Source organism: Clarias gariepinus, chromosome 16 (genome assembly GCF_024256425.1).
Source record: "Clarias gariepinus isolate MV-2021 ecotype Netherlands chromosome 16, CGAR_prim_01v2, whole genome shotgun sequence".
NCBI classification, from domain to species: domain Eukaryota; kingdom Metazoa; phylum Chordata; class Actinopteri; order Siluriformes; family Clariidae; genus Clarias; species Clarias gariepinus.
In genome coordinates, this window is record NC_071115.1 from 4,026,873 (window position 1) to 4,046,413 (window position 19,541).

At 40.9% G+C, this 19,541-nt stretch overlaps 1 protein-coding gene across 3 annotated transcripts in view; it reads right to left on the bottom strand.

Moving 5' to 3' along the window:
- Positions 1-19,541, bottom strand: part of rarab (retinoic acid receptor, alpha b) — an 83,439-nt gene that overhangs the window by 22,289 nt on the left and 41,609 nt on the right. The window contains exon 1 of one of the 3 annotated variants that reach the window (XM_053514353.1): positions 7,235-8,121. The exons of the other annotated variants lie outside the window; for them this stretch is intronic. Coding sequence (XP_053370328.1) covers positions 7,235-7,385 — 151 coding nt within the window. The 5' untranslated portion in view covers positions 7,386-8,121. Of the gene's footprint in view, positions 1-7,234; positions 8,122-19,541 lie in introns of those variants that run through there. 3 annotated transcript variants of the gene reach the window in all.

Genomic DNA, 19,541 nt, shown 5'->3' on the forward strand with positions numbered 1-19,541 from the left:
CGTTTCGTCATTCCTCGCCCGTGCTTCTAGTTTTCTTTTTTTTTCACAGTGACAAGGACTCGAGTGACCTTTTCTCCTGCTGCCGATTATCTGACTAGTCAAACTACGTGATTTGCACATGCTAATGCGCGCGACCACGGCGCACGGTGGGTGTGGAACGAAAGACATGGCACGATGGACGTCGAAAAGTGCGCGACTCGCTGAAGGAACAAGGAAAGTTACAGCGTTACCTCCGAGCTGTTACTATGGAAACAACCATGTATTTAAAAAAAAGGGCGATTCACATAATCAGAGCAACAACATTGAGACGTTTATTTCTCTCTCTCTTTTTGTGACAGTCATACGCAGGGAGGGTAGAGAGGGTTCTGCGGGTTTAGCGCTGGAGGTAAACCGTGCTAGCGGAGGCTGGGGCGTGACACCTTGCCAAATCCGCTCTAACACGACGACCTAGGCGGCACTTCCTGATCCCGCAGCACTTCCTCTGACTGTGTAAACAGACACAATGCAGATCATGAAACACGTGAACATAATAATGACTAACATTACGACTATTAATAAAAACCGACGTGTTTCTTTTTCCTGTAAAAATGTGGACGCTAAATGCGCAGAAACGAAACAAAACGAAGCGAAAGTTCCGCCGCCTGCCATGTTTTTGATGTCGAAAGCTGCCGAGGGTTTGAGGAACAGTCTGTTCTGTGTGGTTCAAACAGAAGTCTGTGGTTTTGGTGCTTCTTCTCCGCAGCGGCACATGAAAGCACGCGATGCCCTTCAGGGCTGCACTGCCTCTACCGCCAGGCTGGAAGGTTGCCATGTGTTTGAGAAACCCCTTCCTGCATCGTCCCTGCTGAGCGAGATTAACACCGACGCTTGCGCTCTCTCTCTCTCCGCCCTGATTACAGAGCGGCTTCAGTAATGAGCAGCCCGAAGCCGAACAAAAACTTGTAATGAAGATAAACGCTCTGTTTTATTAATTTATTAAAAAAAATTCAGCAGCAAAACCTGTAAAGTGCATCCATTAATTACCGGTGTGTGTGTTAAATACGAACGAGGTGAATACTAAACCCTCCACACACACACAAACACATTATATTCCCCTATCTGTATTTTAAGCCTCCCTTCATAGCCGAGTAAAAAGCTTTTACATGCAGAGCAGTAAAGCGATTGCGTAGTCCGTTAAAAAGAAGAAAAAAAGGAAAGAAAAGCCCTGAAGCACTTCCAGAGCGGCTAATCTCACCATTTTCATGCTAATTTTTTTTTTTTTTAGGGAACTTGAGCAACTTGCCTTACAGGAAATCGTTCAAACTTCCTGTATCGATATTGCGCCGGAATATTAAAAAGATCCTCAAGTTTAAAAAATAAATAAATTAATAAATAATAATAATAACAACAACAATAGCTTCACAGATCCCGATGCAGCCGCAACACCTTTACATTTAAAACCCGACAGGTGCGCGGATCTTTCGGCTCCATCGCCGTGGATTTCTACGACGAACTCCGTAAACGTTAAGAGAATCTTCCGGATCCGTGACCCCTCACCCTCTCCCCCCACGACCGGTGAACCGGATCGCATCCTGGTTTCCTTCCTCCTCGCTCCATCACCTTGACGTTTTATGGCACGTAACGTTCGCATTCAAAATCCACCCTGCCGTCACCCCTCCACCCCACACACACACACACACACAAGAATACACACACACCCTCCTCACCTCTCCTCTCACCTCCTGTTACCCCCCCACCCCCACCCCACCGCCCCCCTCTGCCTGTGAAGCTCCAGTTTTTACCATTCCACACTGACAGACTCCATAAAACAACATCCTCGCCCCCGCGACCATCCCCGCTCCCGCTGGAACCAATCCCCACGCGGCGCTTCACATTATCCACATTCTGCTTCTTTCGTTACTGTATGAGGGGGGTAATCCTGTCCTCACACACCTCACGCTTTTATATTCACTCTAACGCATCTCTCGCTTCACAGTGTGACAAAAGTAACGGCACCTTCGGTGGTGATGCGAGGCCTTCGCGGCTGCTCGCTAAACATTAAACATTTCTTTTTTTTCCCCCCTTAAAAGCAGGAACAATTAATTAATTATGATGGCATAAGTCACACAATGCTGCACAATTTAAACGTTTGCATGAATGTGTGTGTGTGTGTGCACAAACAAAAAATTTAAAAGAACAAGCAACAAGCATCAGAAAGGGTGTGGCTAAGGAGTAGCTCATTAACGTAGACACTGAACTGGCGTGTTTGGAAAAGGGGTTGAAATAATAAAATATGGGACCTTTAAAGTACTTAAGGTTAAAAGGCTAAAAAAAGTTATTTGTTTCTGAGGGCGATGATGTAGAAAAACATGTTATTTCTATTATTCTTATTTGTTTATCTATACGTCCATCCATCGAAATATACTGTATGTGTTTGTGTGTATGTGTGTGTGTGTGTGTGTGTGTGTTTAAGAAAAGTCTCGCACTCTGATAGGAAATGTATGAAGGGATTTCTCTATGTGTGCGTGTGTGTGAGTGTGTGGTGTCACTCTGCAAACCTCGACGTTTTTCAAACAGCGCGTGATGGACGGATCACTTGTGAGGAGAAGTGGCACGACCTCGTGAAAAGAAAAGAAAAGGAAGACGGATGATAAAAGCCTGGACTCGAAGGCTAAAACAAACACGGGGTGACGGATTGAGCACATCTGCGTTACACACACACACGAGCAGGACGGATTTCAACTCAAATACACCTTTGTGTGTTCCAGTATTTACGCATCTGCATGATCGGTGGGTGTTGATTTATTTTCCAGAGCAGCGTCCCTGCAGTGTCTGTAGTGGCAGCAGTAGTATTAGCAGTGATAAATATAATAATAATAATAATGATAATAATAATCGCAGAGTCTTTACGCGAGGACGCTGAGAAGGAGTCTTCAGTGTCGGGTTTAGGTTTAAGCTGTTTCTTGACTTTAGACTTCACGATTGAGAATAAAGAGGAGGAGTTTCACGCTCGCGCAGCACTTTTAAAACGATTAAACCACGTTTTATTTAAACGCCCGCGTCATTCTCCGCTGGGACGTGTTTTTTTTTTTTTTAAACTCGAAAAAAAAACGAGAGCGGGCCCTCGTCGTGTCTCGTGAGACGCACGCTAAATAAAAGGACCGAATGAATAGAAACTCATTATATAAATATTGCATTGAAGAGGGATAATTAATATCGCTTAAAATAACGCGCGTGTCCCATTAACGCTAGGAGGGTGGAGATGAAACCGATTCCTCTAACGTTCTCTAATCTAGGCTAGTTTTTAACCTTGTGTGCCGTTTAGTTTTTTTTTTTATTTAACGTCGCCATCAATGAAATAACACTCGGGACGCAGTATGAGATTGTTCTTCTTCTTTTTTTTTTTTTTTTACAGTGGTCTAATCCGACTTGTTTAGATCTCTGATCAGGATTCCTTGGATGTAAAAGATTGAGATAAATAATGAACACATTGATTAAATCTGTATTTGGGTTCAACCCACAAATTCACACCACAGGAATCAGTTGGTGAACTTCTCATTAAAAGAAGTCGCGTTTCCGACATAACTACAGTAATTATATTCACAAACACAAATGTGAATTCATTTAGATGAACTTGTACGTGTATTTTACCGCGATAATCCCACAGATGTTAAAACTTCTAGTCATTTCTTCCGTTCTGCCTGAAGTGGAAGTCACACGGATCACACTTCGTCTCCTCACGCTTCTGAGTCACCACCAGGAAACTGGTGTTAAAACACAGCAGTGCAGAACTGTTCATAACCAGTGCACGGCTGCACAACGTCACTGTTCATATCTCACCGTCTGCATAACTGTTCATAACTGTTCATAACTGTTCATAACTGTTCATAACTCTTTATAACTCTTTATAACTCTTTATAACCAGTGCACAACTGCACAATGTCCAACAACCACATCACTGTACACACAAAAAAAACCCTGAATTTTTCATCCTGCATGACCTCTCTCAGCGTTCTACGGTTTAAAGTGCGTCCTAAACCCGGACACGTCACAGCTCGTCACGCAGAACAGCGCACGTGAAGAGCTGCATCGATGTCTTTAACACCTTAAGAGCTGTTCATAACACATCAAGAGCTATAGAACTCTTTACAACACCTGAAAAGCTGCACAACGCACCCAGAGCTGCATGACCGTTTATAACAGTCGCATAGCTCTTTATAACACATCCAGAGCTGCGTAACCTGATTATAACGCTTGCAGAACTGCACAACTTTTAACAAATACTGAGCTTCTTATAGCACATGAGAAGCTGCACGACTGTTCATAAGGTATTTGTCCAAAGTGTTGAGTTGAGGCACAACAAAAATCACGAGTATACTTTTACTATTTAACTTTATAACACGTCCAAAGCTCTATAACCGCAGCTTCATAATCGGACTAAAGTTTAACTTTTACTATTAATCTTTAACGATCCGTCTGCAGCTACAGAACTGTTTACGGCTCATAAATCCTACATTAATAATCACAACACCGTCAGCTGATTTCATAACGGTTTATAACCCCTCGCTGTCCCACTTAACTGTTGATAAGCCAGTCAGAGTCGCTTTATTGTTCGCGTTCACGCTGTTAACACACTGGTGCTACTTGTGAGATCTCCGAGAAGTAACAGATGCAGTAACGTTATTTACATTAAGGCAAGAAATGAAGCCTGTTTTTTGTCGCATTTCTTTTTTTAAAGCACTTTTAATATCAGTATCCTGATCCCACCGCCGTGATGATGAAGACGATGACGATGATATCACCTCCACATCAACTCTGCTCTCTGTTTCGCGCTCGAGACCAAACTATGAGAAATCAGCGAGCGAGCGAGGCGACACAGCGGTTGTGCACAGACGCAGCGCGCCAGAAACCCAGCTGAAAACGGCTTCTCCCCACACGTCTGTCTGCAAAAAAAAAAAAAGAAGAAAAAAAACCCACACACGCTGCTCTGCTGGCACGAACGTCTAAACCCACACACACACACACACACACACACACAAACTCGTGCATGCATTAATCGACTGAGCGCCGCCGCACACCAGACCCTGTGCCAATTCAGGGTCTACACACTTGGGGGGGGGGGGCGTCGGGTGGTTCGGGGTTTCCTCAGACTGTCTGGAACTGGAACTGGTTTTTATTTCCGCTCACACACACACACACTCTCAGAAAAAAGAAAAGAGAGAGGGGGGGGTCGTAAACTGTATCTGTCCTTGTCTTTATCTGCTGTAGCTTTATTACGTATCCTTCGGCCGTAAACACGCTGATTGTGGAGCTGTAAAGGAGATTGACGGTCCATAAGCGCACATTAAAAGCTCGGCTCTTTGAGGAACACTTTAACCCTCTCCTGAGGTCTCGGGGATCATCTCATTATCAGCCGCAGAGTCGAAATCACTCCTCGGTTTAAGGCAGGCTTTCTGTTTCCACCATGCAGAAGGATTTCCCAATATGTTTCTTTCATCTTATTGATAATCTAAGGAATGTTTTTATTGCATTTTTTGTTTTTTTAACTTTTCCTGGATTTTTTTTTGTCAAGTTAAATGATAAAAGTGTGTATCAAAGTCAGCGTCCCGAGCGATACGATGAAAGGACATCGATATTCTGATTCGATTCTTACACGATCACTTTAAATTTTTTTTTGGGAAACACAACAAAATGTCTTGTTTTTTTTTTGTTTGTTTGTTTGTTTTTAACAAAAACACTCATTTTATACAAATCTACCTGCGGTAGTAATTTCTGTAGACCAAACCCACACCATGCTGTAACAGGAAGTAGCTCTACAGTTACGGCTGGTTCCATCCCCAAAACCTTGATGATGTCATATTTTTAATTTATATATTTTTTTCCTTAATCATTTAATCTATTCATACAAACATTATGTTCTCTTAAAAAAAATAATGGTAATAATAATAATAATATAATAATAATAATAATAATCTGCGTACACAGGAAGTGATACGTTTTGTTATTACTTTATACTCGAATTATGTTTTATTTACTTGTTTTTTTCTGAGACAGGCTTTAAAGAAAAAAGTGTTGAATTTGTAATTTTTCATGGCTAAAACAAAGGAACTAAAAGGAACTCATTTAGAGAATTTGACAGACTTACATTTTTACGTTGTTACACATCCGAGCAGTGGAGGGTTTAAGGGCCTTGTTCAGGGGCCCGACAACTTAGGTGCTGCTGGGAGAGAGTTTATGAACCCGGGACCTTCTGAACCAGAGTAACACCTTAACCACTGAGATACAGCACCCCCCCCCCCCCCCACCCCCACACACACGTCTGAGATACGCGTGAACACCAAACACAGGATCGCGATCACAACACGGAAATCCTGCCACTCTAACCGCTCAAGGACGTTGTGTAAGGAAGTGTAGAGTTTCACATCTCCTCTGTATACCTGCTCCGGGAGTGTCCGAGTCGGAGCAGACACACGCCACCATCATCGACTTCTACTAACTGAAGCTCAGGAGGAGAACCGGGATTCGAGCAGGCGACGTGGACGGCTCTTTTGTGTTACATACAGAACTCGCTTCACACAAGCTGTTCTTTTCACAATTATCACTGTGCACTATCAAGGTTGCATGAGAATTAACCTCAATTCACTTATTAGTTCACTTTTGATTCATACGCTCCGTATATACCTGGTAGTGGTTCTGTTCTCAGCATCGCACTAGTAACTTCTGGTTCTATTTGGTTCTCAGCGCTCACATTCTCACCTTGTCTGTCCACCTATTCATCCATCAATCTATTCATATACCAATATATCCATCCATCCATCCATCCATCTGTCTATGTGGACAATCACTACTATGTCACGGTTGTCACTTTGTCATGAATACAATTGCACGTCAAGGTTGCAGTGCATTTCGCTTATTTGTATTATTAATTTGTGCCTTTTTATATATTAAAAGATTACAAATACTTGTTACAAATATGCTTCATTTACAGTACCATATTTTTTGTTTTGTTTTTTTGCCATTGCACTAATAACTTCTGGTCAGCTCTCAGATACTCACCACCTGTCTGTGTGTGTGTGTGTGTGTGTGTTACGATCTTTACTGCTGCTGAAGATCTGGAATTACCTTCTGCATCAATGAATCATCTATATCTCTACCTCTCTATCTATCTGTGCATGCTGTTAGAGATGTGTGTGTGTGTGTGTGTGTGTGTGAGAGAGAAGAATGAGAAGCAGGATTTAAGTGAAGGACCACCTACAGTGAGAGGAGCTCCAGGGGACGAATGATCTGTGCATGCCTTTCTCCTGGATCAGACACGCGCGCTTCTGCTGCTGCAGCTGGCCGTGGTAGAACTCCACACTCAGGTAGGGGTTCGGGCTCAGACCCACCACGTCCACGCTCTCATACATGGCTCAGAGTGGAGCGGAACTCCAGGCAAACCCGTGTCGGTGTCCGGTTCCGGTTCTGGGGTGGGGTGGGGGGGGGACTGGAACCTCCCCACACCCTCCACGGCCTATAACTGTTTGTTTGTTTGTTTGTTTCTCTGGACGCTCCTGAGATTGAACCCTGCGCTCAGGAGTGTGTGTGTGTGTGTGTGTGTGAGAGAGTGTGTGTGTGTTCACGGGTCAGCTTGGAAACTCGCTCAGGGTGTCGTGTGGAAGAATGTGCATGCACGTGCACGCGCGAGCGCGCGCGCGCGTACACACACACACACACACACGCGCGCGCGCGCACGACTCAGCAGCCGAACCGAACGACATGCATCCTTAGAATGAGCGCACGCGCAACTTGATGATTCAAGATCAACCAGCTCGTGAATCAAAGCTCGTGAGACACACACACACACACACACTTGGATATGAAACACTTAAGATATTATAAATCCGATATGCGGCGTCGCGTGTAATCCTCAGTCCGCCGTCCCGAGCGCGCGCGCGAGGTCAACAAGTCCGTCCTATCTCTCCATGATAGACCCGGTGAGTGCACGCGCTCCTGTTCCTGCTCCGCGCGCCGTTGGTTTTTTTTTTTTTCTTCTTTTCTCCGCTTTTTTTTTTTTTTATATTTTCACGTCGCTTCCACCGGGACACTTTGTGTTTCTCTCCGCGCTGCTCCGTGTTCGCGGTGCGCTCTGTCTCTCTCTCTCTCTCACACACACACTCACACACTCACTCACTCTCAGCGCTTGACGAGCGCCAGCAGCTGCGCGCAACACAAACCGCCTCCTCCGCGCACAGACCACGCCCCGTTTCCACACATACCCCGCCCCCATCCATACAGACCCCGCCCACACCCTCCCCTCCCCTCTCTTCTCTCACTGGGCCTTTTATTCTTATTTCCTTTTTAAAACTTTTACACAATACAAAAACAATAATAATAATAATAATAACAACTATTATAAAGGAAAAAAAGGATTGTATAAATACATTTCTTAATTAAACTGGTTTAGTATGTTTTGAATACAACTGGTCTCTTTATTTTTTTTTTTTATACATCACTGAATATAGTTACATTATGAATGAGTTCCAGACAAATAAATAAAATAATGAATAAACAAACAAAGAAACAAATAAATTTTTTTTTTTCAAAATAATGCTATAGAACTCAATTTATGGTTTTATTAAAATATTGCCTTCTAAATTATTGATATAATAATTAAATAATAAATGGAATTTGTAATAACTGTCATTCTTTATATTATTATTAGTAGTAGTGATAGTAGAAGTATTAAATAATACAAATTATTACTTAATTATTATTATTGTTGGCATTGTTATTAAATAGTAATACTACTAATAATAGCAGTAGTATTGATTATTATTATTATTATATACTTTCAAATTAACTTTCAAAAAATATATTTTCCTTTTTTGTGTTTATATTCACTGTCACATTTAGTTATAACCTCATTTTAATAAAGTTAGAACTTGATTTGATGCCAAAACCTAAATAAAGACAAAAAAAATATTTACAGATAAAATATAAATATGACAAGAGTATACAATACATATTTATTAATATAAATAAACTTATTTTGCTAATTTATAAAAAAAAAAATTCCATGTGATTATAAACGGAGAATGCCAATAAATCAGTTAATAATAATAATAATAATAATAATAATAGTAATATACATTAGGGTATTGTGTATTACGTAATTGCACACAGTGCTGAACAGACGAGAGCGGAAATCTAAATCATTTTTAAATTTTTAGCTCGGATCAGATTGCAGGATGACGCAATGAACCTATGAACTTACTGTCATTACATCATTTCGGATCATTTAAGTTATTAACATTTTTAATACTTTTATGAGACGGCAAATTCAACGCGCTTTGCGATTTTTGTTTTATAGTTCCAGCGCGATGTGAAATCTGGCGGTAAAAGGCCCCGTGGAGAGGCGTTTAAAAGCGCGGTGTTCATAACAGGACGATGGATGTTCACCACCCCAAGGTTCCTGCCAGGCCCTGATAGCTCCATCCATCAGGCCGGGCGAAGGATGATCCCTCACCGGCTCCCGTCCGTCCTTGACACGCAGCAGGGTTGGCTATCGATTTCCACCCCATCTAAAATATTAGCCAAAACGCAAACAGCTGATCTTACAATAAGGCCACGTTCGTTAATGAACGTGTCGCATTCATCTGGCGCCATTAAAGCGCCGTGTCTAATGGACGTGACGGGTGACACCGGCCCTCGGGATCGTGATTAAACGGCGGGAGCGTACCGGTCGTATTGGCCGGAGCACTTAACCCGGGCTTGGGGAGGAAGTACGACTCACGTCCACGTTTTATCCGACTCGCAGACGGTCTCCCAGGGGTGAACCACTGACCTGAAGCCGGTCACATCAAAGCCTGCGACCTTGAGAGAGCGAACGAGGGCGTCTTCCCTCGACGAGCCGATAAAAGCCCCTCGGCGGCGTGATAAAAGCGCTACAATAAAGATAACGGGTTCGTATAGAGGAGGTGTAGCGGTATTGATCCGAGCGCTTTGCTTTGATCACGCTCGAGAAACGAGGACACGAACGCGAACCTTAAGGACGCCAGCGTGAATTAACAGAGATGATGCTCTTTCACGGGATGATCTATAGCTTTTTTATTTAATAGATTTAATAAATCGTTTCAATAAACGGAGTGCCGATTGAGACTTGCGGAGAAACATTATGAAACTTTGTTACTGAAACTTTTGTTTTGTCTCCATCCAGCGATCTACTATAAATGCTTTCCTAAGGGCTCTCCTGATGGTTCAGGGTTCTTTTCATGAAGGGTTCTTCTTCTTCTAGATTTGGTCCTAAAACTTCTAAGATTCCTTGAATATCTAATGGACCGTTAAATAATGAATTTCATGCATCTGGATTTAAATTATTGCTGAGCATCCCCGCTCCAGATGTTCCACAGGACTTAGAAAACTAAGTGCTCGTTGAGGAATCCATCCAATCGTACGTGATCGCGTACGTAAAACACACTTCCTGCCTTCACACCTTTTAGAATCCAGACTGGAGGCAAATCCTCTGTGTGTGTGTGTGTGTGTGTGTGTGTGTGTGTAAGGCAGCAGGCCCGTGAGAGTGCTGCTGAAATGCATGCTGGGAAAAAAAAGAAGGAGGGAGGAGGAGGAGGCCCACAGGGAGGCTGTTAGGAATTCAAAGAGTTTTATGGCAGGAGGAGGAAATGCATGAGAAGACCTGAAGGCGACTTGAAAGAGGGGGAGAGGGAGAGTATTTATGACCTTCAGCGCTCGCCCTCCTCCACAGCGACCAATAAGCATGAAAATAACTCCATCCTTCACTGTCTACACACACACACACACACACACACACACAGCTAACCACCTGAACCAAGCTAAACATCACATGACCTTTATTTAAACATGGAAGGAGACGAGTTCATGTGTCCTGACAGCCGTGAAGCCGAGCCCACTTTTTATTACATCACAGTCGGCGTTTGCATAAAATTATTTAAAAAATAATAAATTCGTTCATTTACAAGTAACTAAATGGACGATTTAAAAAAAAATATATATATACGTCACTTAACATACTGGAGGTTGCTGTTCCAAACTAGGGGTGGATGTTCCAAAAGTTTTGGCACCCTAAAGAATTCCTCAATGTAAGAGATCAAACGCTTAATCAAAGGATCAAAAGGGGTTTATTCCTCTAATACTACCGCAGCTAAAGCGTGTTACGGTTCCGCTATAAACAGGCCTTCTGCCTTCTCTTCAATGAAATCATTAGGACACACACACACACACAAATAATGCAGTTTTGATGAGCGACACTGAAGCGTAAACCCCTCCGTGCACAAAGTTAAACGTGAAAGGAAAGCGTACGGTTCAAGCTTGTTAAAACGAGTGTATATTAATACGAACCCATGATTTATACAGTCAGAGCCGCCATTCTAGGAAATTAATCAACACCTTCTGAGCGCTCAGAATCCATCGTTTTATTTCCCTCGGAAAATAGATTGAAAGCTCTATGTTTAATCTGTAAATTGTTTAAAAAAAAAAAAGGAAAAGAAAAAACTTGTCGAGCCTCACTCTGACTATTCAATCAGCGCTTTATTAAAACTGTGTGTTCTGTCGAACCAGCACAAAAATAGACTTTAATCATCTCCATAATGAAGATCAGCAAAGACCAGAGGACCAGCGTGTGTGTGTGTGTGTGTGTGTGTGTGTGTGTGCGCTTCCTGACTCAGTGGCTGGGTTTGCATATGGAGCGGATTAGCTACTGCGAGACGTCTCACCAGATGTGTGAGGTTTGGGGAGGAAAAGCGGCACAGTCGAGTCCAAAACGCGCCTGTTTCAGCAGAAACACGAAAATAACACAACAATGTGACGTTCCTATTCGCAGAAATATCACAGGGATCGTCCACAGTACGGATATCAACACGAAAAACGAAGAAGAAAAAAACTCGCAAATGATTAAATCCACACTGGAAATAAATAAATAATTAATTAACTAATTAAGAAAAAGTTTAAATAAATAAATAAATAAATAAACAGCAAGTGAAATTTTAAATATAAGCTAATTTATCCAATATTTCTCATGAAAAATTATTATTATTATTATTATTTTTTTTTTTACTTTACTTATTTATTTATTTGGTTCCCCCCAAATTATCCTAGAAATCATCCCTAATATAGATTTTTGGATTTATCTATACATTTATAGTGTGGTGTGGATTTAATACATTAACGTTATAAATAAATAAGTAAATATATGTGAAAATATTAAATATAAACTAATTAATTGAACATATGTTATTAAATTATTATTATTATTATTATTATTACATTTAAGCATTTGGCAGACACTCTTATCCAGAGCGACTTACATTTTTATCTTATTACACATCTGAGCAGTTGAGGGTTAAGGGCCTTGCTCAAGGGCCCAACAGTGGCAACTTAGTGGTTGTGGGGTTTGAACCTGTGATCTTCCGAACCGTAGTCCAATGCCTTAACCACTGAGCTACCCCTGGCCCTATTTATTAATAGCAAGGATTTTTTCCTTTGATTTTTTTTATTTTATTTCAAGGCTATAAGGGTGCTTTTTATTGCACATCTGTTTAATGTTAGTTAAATGTTTATTTCATGAAAGGAGCAAAACAATCTACCCTTTCAAATTCATGGTTAAAATTGATAAAGTTCAAATGTGCTTAATAATGTTAACCTTAAAAGTTTTTAAAGTGTGTATATAGATATTTTTCACATTTCCCCCAAACTGGCCGTGCTCAGACCCGGGACTCGGACTCGACTCGGAGTCGAATGTCTGGAATCTAATTTAATCCGTACGCTTTTCAGCTCTGGACTCGACTCAGACTCGGCTCCGACAACAAGTGAGACGTGAGAAAGGTTAAAAAAAAAAAAAAAAGAAGAAGAAGAAGAAGAAGAACAAAAAGAAGAGGCCTTGACATTAGTGCAACAGACATTTTAATCATCTATCAGATAATGACACCAGATCAGCGACCAACATGACCAATCTGTGTCCCAAATTAGCCCTAAAGAGGGTGTAAGAGGGAGATGAGCTGGTTCAGATGTTCAGGAAACAAAAGGCTCGGAGAGCTGGAGTCAGTAGTGCTGACAAATGGGGGTGGGAGGCACTGGGGGTGAACCTGTCCGAACTAACCTCCATGGAAGGGGGAAGGCGGTGGGGGTGGGGGGGTGGGGGGGTTAACCATCGGGGGTCGGGTGAGGAGGTGAGGAGGCAGTGATCATCATCATCATCTTTACCATTTCAAAGAGGACAGGGGGTGAGTGGAAGGGTAGAAGCTGGGGGATGTGGGGGTGAATAGTGGGGGGTAGATAGAGATTTGTTTTTTTCTTTGACCCCAGCGACTGTCACCGCATCACTCCATCTTCCGCAGAGGGCAAGGAGATGAAAAGGAGTCGCAACACCAACCCCGTCCCTCCTCGCAGAAACCAGAGCCCACATCAGAGTACGTAAATGAGCACTCTGTGTGTGTGTGTGTGTGTGTGTGTGAGAGATGAGGTGGGGGTGAGCATGAATTTAACTACACAAATATTCGGAATATTTACATACCCGAATTTGAATGTCACATTCATTTAGTTTGACTTTTGTGTCTATTGAAAGATTTCGCTCATCTCTCGAACGAATGAAGCTAAACCTCCGCGGCTAGACCTCCGCGGCTAGACCTCAGACAACACTATTATTGAGTCTACAGCGCTCTACGTGACATATTGTCTATGTAACCTATATATAAGTCATGGGACTCACCAGTCACCACCCCATATGATATGTTTTACGATACCCACGTGCCGACTCGAGTGCGCCACCTGTAGGGTCACGAAGAAACTGCAACATTTTACAGCTAAGCTTCTCAAAAAAAGTCTCTAATTATTTGTCTCGCGAGCAGTTATTAAGCGCTCGTGGTGTTTTGAGACTAGTGTGAGTGTGTGTAGTGAGTGTGTTCGAGGCTAAATCACTCACAGAGCTTTAACCGACGAGATTTTTGATAACGGTATAAAAATGAGTTTCTGTCGCGCTATTCTATTCAGTTGTATTTGTATTGCGCTTTTAACTGATTTCTTTCCCTTAAATTCGTCCATTGTGTTGTAATGATTTGTGCAAACAAAAAAAAAAATTGACAAAAATGATGCTCGTCTCAACACAACACACACACTCATCATAACTAAACTTTCTCGTGCACTACATGCGCTTCACTTTAATACAAACCCATGATTTGGCCCATATTTATTATTATTATTATCATTATTATTATAATAATAAATACTCGTTTTAGAGGAACGTGACCAAGCAAGCTGTATTCGTTTATTAGTAGGTCACATGACCATAGCGTGCCAACTGGTGTCCACATGTGCGTCAGGAAGTTCTCAGATATGTCTGTAATATTTTATTGTTCTGCATTTCACTAAAAAAAAACAACACGAAACCTCTTTCAAGTCATTTGCAGACGTCTCTTTGATCCCGTAGCGCTCACACGACACGCGGAACATGACGAACAAACGTACAGGAAGCGATTGCATCACGCCGGCCGCGTATTACAAATTTTACCTTCTGCTGTTTATTTGATGCAAATCGCATCCGGTGCTGTTAAACTTCACGCCGCGTCTGTTTAACATCACACACACGTTAATCTTACAGCGTATTAAAACACACTTTATACGATACGATGGAGCGAGAAAGACTTTAAACTTTAGGTAAAATTCGGTCTTCCAGAGGGGCGAACATTGCTCTCTCTTTCTTTCTCTCACACACACACACACACACACACACATACACACACAGATAAAAGAAAGACACAGTAGGGATTCTTTCTAATGGGGGAGGGCCCAGTCAGCAAGAATTTGTTACATCAGACACACTGACGCAAAACAAAAGCCAGTGATTTCTCCACGCAAGAGTGCACACACACACACACACACACACACACACACACACACACACCTGAGCCTTGTCTCAGACCAGCGGTTTTCTATCTTATCACTGCGGGCCTCCTGTATCGGTCTGCTTTACTGACAACACACACATCCTAATGCCAGCTTATCCCCAGAGCCGTGAATATCAAACGACCCCGAGCGTGTCTGCTCACGCTCATTTGCATATTCTCTCTCTCACACACACACACACACACACCACCCTACAGACAAATTGACTGTAGCAGCCAAGACGCGACCCAAATCCTGGGCTTAATCGCTAAAAATCCCCCTTAATCCGCGGCAAGACGGCGCAACAGCCCGGAAAACACACAATCGGCCCGTCAGAGGGGGCAATTAACCCGTCTTTACCCCCTCCTGCATTCGACTCCATTTCAATAAGCGGGGCATTCCTGAGGCTGCCGACACAGACGCACCGAGTGCCTGAGTGACATTCGAGATTCCCCCCCCCCCTCGAGATCCCCCCTCCGCCATTCGGAGGTCACGGGGTCGCGCCCTGACAGGCGGGACTGAAGCGAGCGACTGAAGTGCGCACTCGGGGCTTTCAGATGGAAATGCCGAGGGGGAGAGTGAATGGGACGCGAGTCAATGCTTATTGCGGGGGAAATGTTAATAAATTACAGGATGGATTTCAACTCCGGGCCGTGGAGGGCTCTCGACTTTTTGGCCTTTCGGAAGAAAGAAGAAAAAAAAAAAAAAAAAAGATGCAATTCCTGCATCAGAATACGTTATAGTATAACCCCGCCTTCAAAGATGAAATCTCAGGTCACATGATCTCAGTGCCATGGAAGTGAGGTTGGGCCTAATTAGCATACTTAAAGTACAGCCTGCACAGAACAATTTACATTTTTTATAGAGAGATGTGCGAGAGAATAACGGTGTCACTCCTCATTTTTATGAATATTCTTTATTCTTTGTTTATTGTGTACTTGTGTAGTCTGAATCTATCTTTAAGAATCGTGCTTCATTACAATTTCTTTTTTTACCCCGTCTCTACTAAACATGAATTAGCTCACTGTTTAGACATGATGTCATCAGTACAGTCTGTCTCCTCCGGAAATCTTTGTGTGTGTAGCATTCATATCTTATTCTTATCTTATATCTTATTCCGTATTCTTATCTTATATCTTATATCTTACTCTTATCTTATTCCTATCTTATATCTTATTCTTATCTTCTCTCTTATTATCTTATATCTTATTCTTATCTCATCTTATATCTTATTCTTATCTTATTCCTATCTTATTCTTATCTTATTCCTATCTTATATCTTATCTTATATCTTATTCTTATCTTATATCTTATTCTTATCTTATCTTATATCTTATTCCAATCTTATATCTTATTTTTATATCTTATATCTTATTCTTATCTTATATCCTATTCTTATCTTATCTTATATCTTATTCCAATCTTATATCTTATTTTTATATCTTATATCTTATTCTTATCTTATTCCTATCGTATTCTTATCTTATTCCTATCTCATATCGTATTCTTATCTTCTCTCTTATTATCTTATATCTTATTCTTATCTCATCTTATATCTTATTCTTATCTTATTCCTATCTTATATCTTATTCCTATCTTATATCTTATTCTTATCTTATTCTTATCTTATATCTTATTCTTATCTTATCTTATATCTTATCTCATCTTATATCTTATTCCTATCTTATATCTTATTTTTTTTATCTTATATCTTATTCTTATCTTATTTTATATCTTATTCCTATCTCATCATATATCTTATTATTATGTCTTACTCTTTTTTTTTAAATCTTATATCTTACTCTTATATCTTTATATCATCTTATTCATACACCTGCTGTATCGGAAAGTGTACGTACGCAAACGTATGGGGGGTGGAGTGGGGGTTTTGGGCGCTCATTCCCGAGAACATTCCAGGGCAAATCAATCATGCCTAATGTAAAAACACTCTTAAAGTATCATGGTGTCAATAAAATATTTAAAAATACACAACGGACTAGGACTTTATGAATTAATAAAAAAAGAAATAATAATAATAATAATTGTGACATGTATCGTGATTGGAACTTAAACTGCGATATGTAACTATTAACCTAAAAACTATCAAATAATTTTATTTGTCACATAGACATGCATACACAGTATAAGATGCAGTGAAACCCTTATACGACTGTTTGTGACCTAAAAATGGAGGGATAAGACAGAAAAAAGGTGTTGAAACATATTTATTGAGAAACATATAAGAAATGATATAGAAATAATGAGAAAACACTTTATTATTAACAATTTATTGACGAACTTGACAAAGTCCTGACTAGAAGTATGTGTGTTTTACCTGTAATAAATTGCATTCGGCCAAAACTCAGTATAGAAGCTGATTTTATATAGTATATAATTTTTTATGTTATACATATAATATAGAAAATGCGCGTGCCAAAGTGTGTACTTCTGAAGTTTATGCAACATTGAAGTGACCGATCTCGCTTCCCTAAAAATTCCAAGTTGCTAATCTCAGCCGTTTGGAAAAGATGATTTTATACAGTGGGGCAAAAAAGTCTTTAGTCGCCACCAATTGTGTAGGTTCTCCCCCTTAATAAGATGAGAGAGGCCTGTAATTTCCATTATAGGTATACCTTAACTGAAAAGAGAAAAAATACGGGGAAAAAATCCAGAAAATCACATTGTAGGATTTTGAAAAAATTTATTTGCAAATTAATACTTAATTAATTTATTTTTTATTTATTAATTTTACAAATGAATACTTCTTTTCCACGATAAATTGCAAATATATATTTATTTATTTGCAAATTATCGTGGAAAAGAAGTATTCATTTGTAAAATTATCAGCTTTTAAAGTGGTGGCGACTAAATACTTTTTTGCCCCACTGTATGTGCCACAAAAATGGCCATGTTTCAGCATTATACTGTCTCACTTTAAACAATAATCATTTAAAAATGCTAATTATTCATATTTCTTTATGATTATTGGTTCTTAAAATTGACGGAAGCTTCTAGAAGAATATGATCTGTAAAAAAAATTTTTTTTTTGGTAAAAAGCTTAGAAAGTAAAAAATCTGTAGTGTCCGTAACCATGTCGAATTCAGTTTGCAACATCTTAACAATTTTGTATTTTAGAATATTAAACTTTTTCAGGTTTATGTCTTTTCATGTGAAATTTAAATCGGTCAAGTTTCACCTTAATGACAGTTAAGATCGTACAAAGATTTGAATTTGAAAAAGTAACGGACACCACGGACATAAATGGGCATGAAACTCACTCTCACTCACTCATCGTCTTTACCGCTTTATCCTGTTTTTTAGGGTCACGGGGACCTGGAGCCAATCCCAGGAGACTTAGGGCACGAGTCAGGGTACACCCTGGACATGCAAACTCCATGTATACAGAGACAGGAATCGAGCCTGGCCGGGATCCGAACCCGGACCCTGGAGGTGCAAGGTGATAGCGCTAACCACTACACCTAAAGCATTAAGTATTATTTTTTAAAATGGCGCTATATGATCCTATCTGAACGTGTACTTTTTCACCTGGGTGAGACACGTTTTAGCTCCGATATCTTGTTTTGGGTATTTTGCGATTAAGTAATTACGCAGGTCCAAAACACGATTTATATTTTCATGTGATTAATTGTACAATTTTGCAGAGGACCCAAAGAGTACACTCGATCAGGCAGGGAGAAAAAAAAAGATGTAAACAGGATCAATTCAGTATTTCGAGGGAAAAAAAAAGGTCATCAATGCCGCGGCTGAGCGATGAGCGTGAGCGTTGTTCCATCCTTCGGCTTTATCTCTGGACTCGTGTCCACGTTTAGGAAGTCCGATATACAATACACGTCGCCGAGCGTTCCTAAGACGCCAGACCACTAGCAATAAAGGTGTGCGCGTTCAATGCTGCCGCCGTGTTTCTCTTAGCGCTCGCGCGGTTCGGTTCAAAAGTCAAAAAGTCTCTTATCTAAAGCAGACACTAAGTGTTACTTCTCTGTTTCTGTTCAGTTTTATAAAATGCAACGTCTGGCTACAATCTAACACAACGCGATTACGTCTGATGTAGCGCTCCGCGGTAGGTCCACACCATACACCCTGCAGCCGAGTGCAGAAGTTTGTGCGCCCTTGGTTGTTGTTTTTTTCTTTATATTAGTTTAAACAATTTGTTGTTGAGGTTTTTCTTTGTTTCTCTGTTCGAACGCTGAATTAAACTAATGCTGTTTTTAACTCCAGCTCGGTGAAAAAGTATATTTCCTGTTTTGACTTGTAAATGGTCCAAGTAAACTAAACTAAAGCAGCAGCGGCAGGAGTTTGAGTATTTGTGAGTAAATATAAGGGGGTGCATCGCAAATCCATTTCCAGGTTTGAATTTCGATCAAGAGCTGCCAGTAAAGTTCTCCTTTGAGAGAAAAGGAAAAAAAGGGGATTGAGAGAGTGAAATAAAGAGAAAGAGAGAAAGGAGAGGAGAGGCAGATGAAGGAGAGCGGGAGAGTTCCAGTGAATTACAGGGGGACAGGGTGAGAGAGGGAGACGGCGAGACTGATAATGTTTAACAAGCCCTGAGTGGGAACATCTGGACGCGTAGACACGCACTTACACACACACACACACACACACACACACACACACACACACACACACACACCTCTCCCCTAGCGTCTACATCA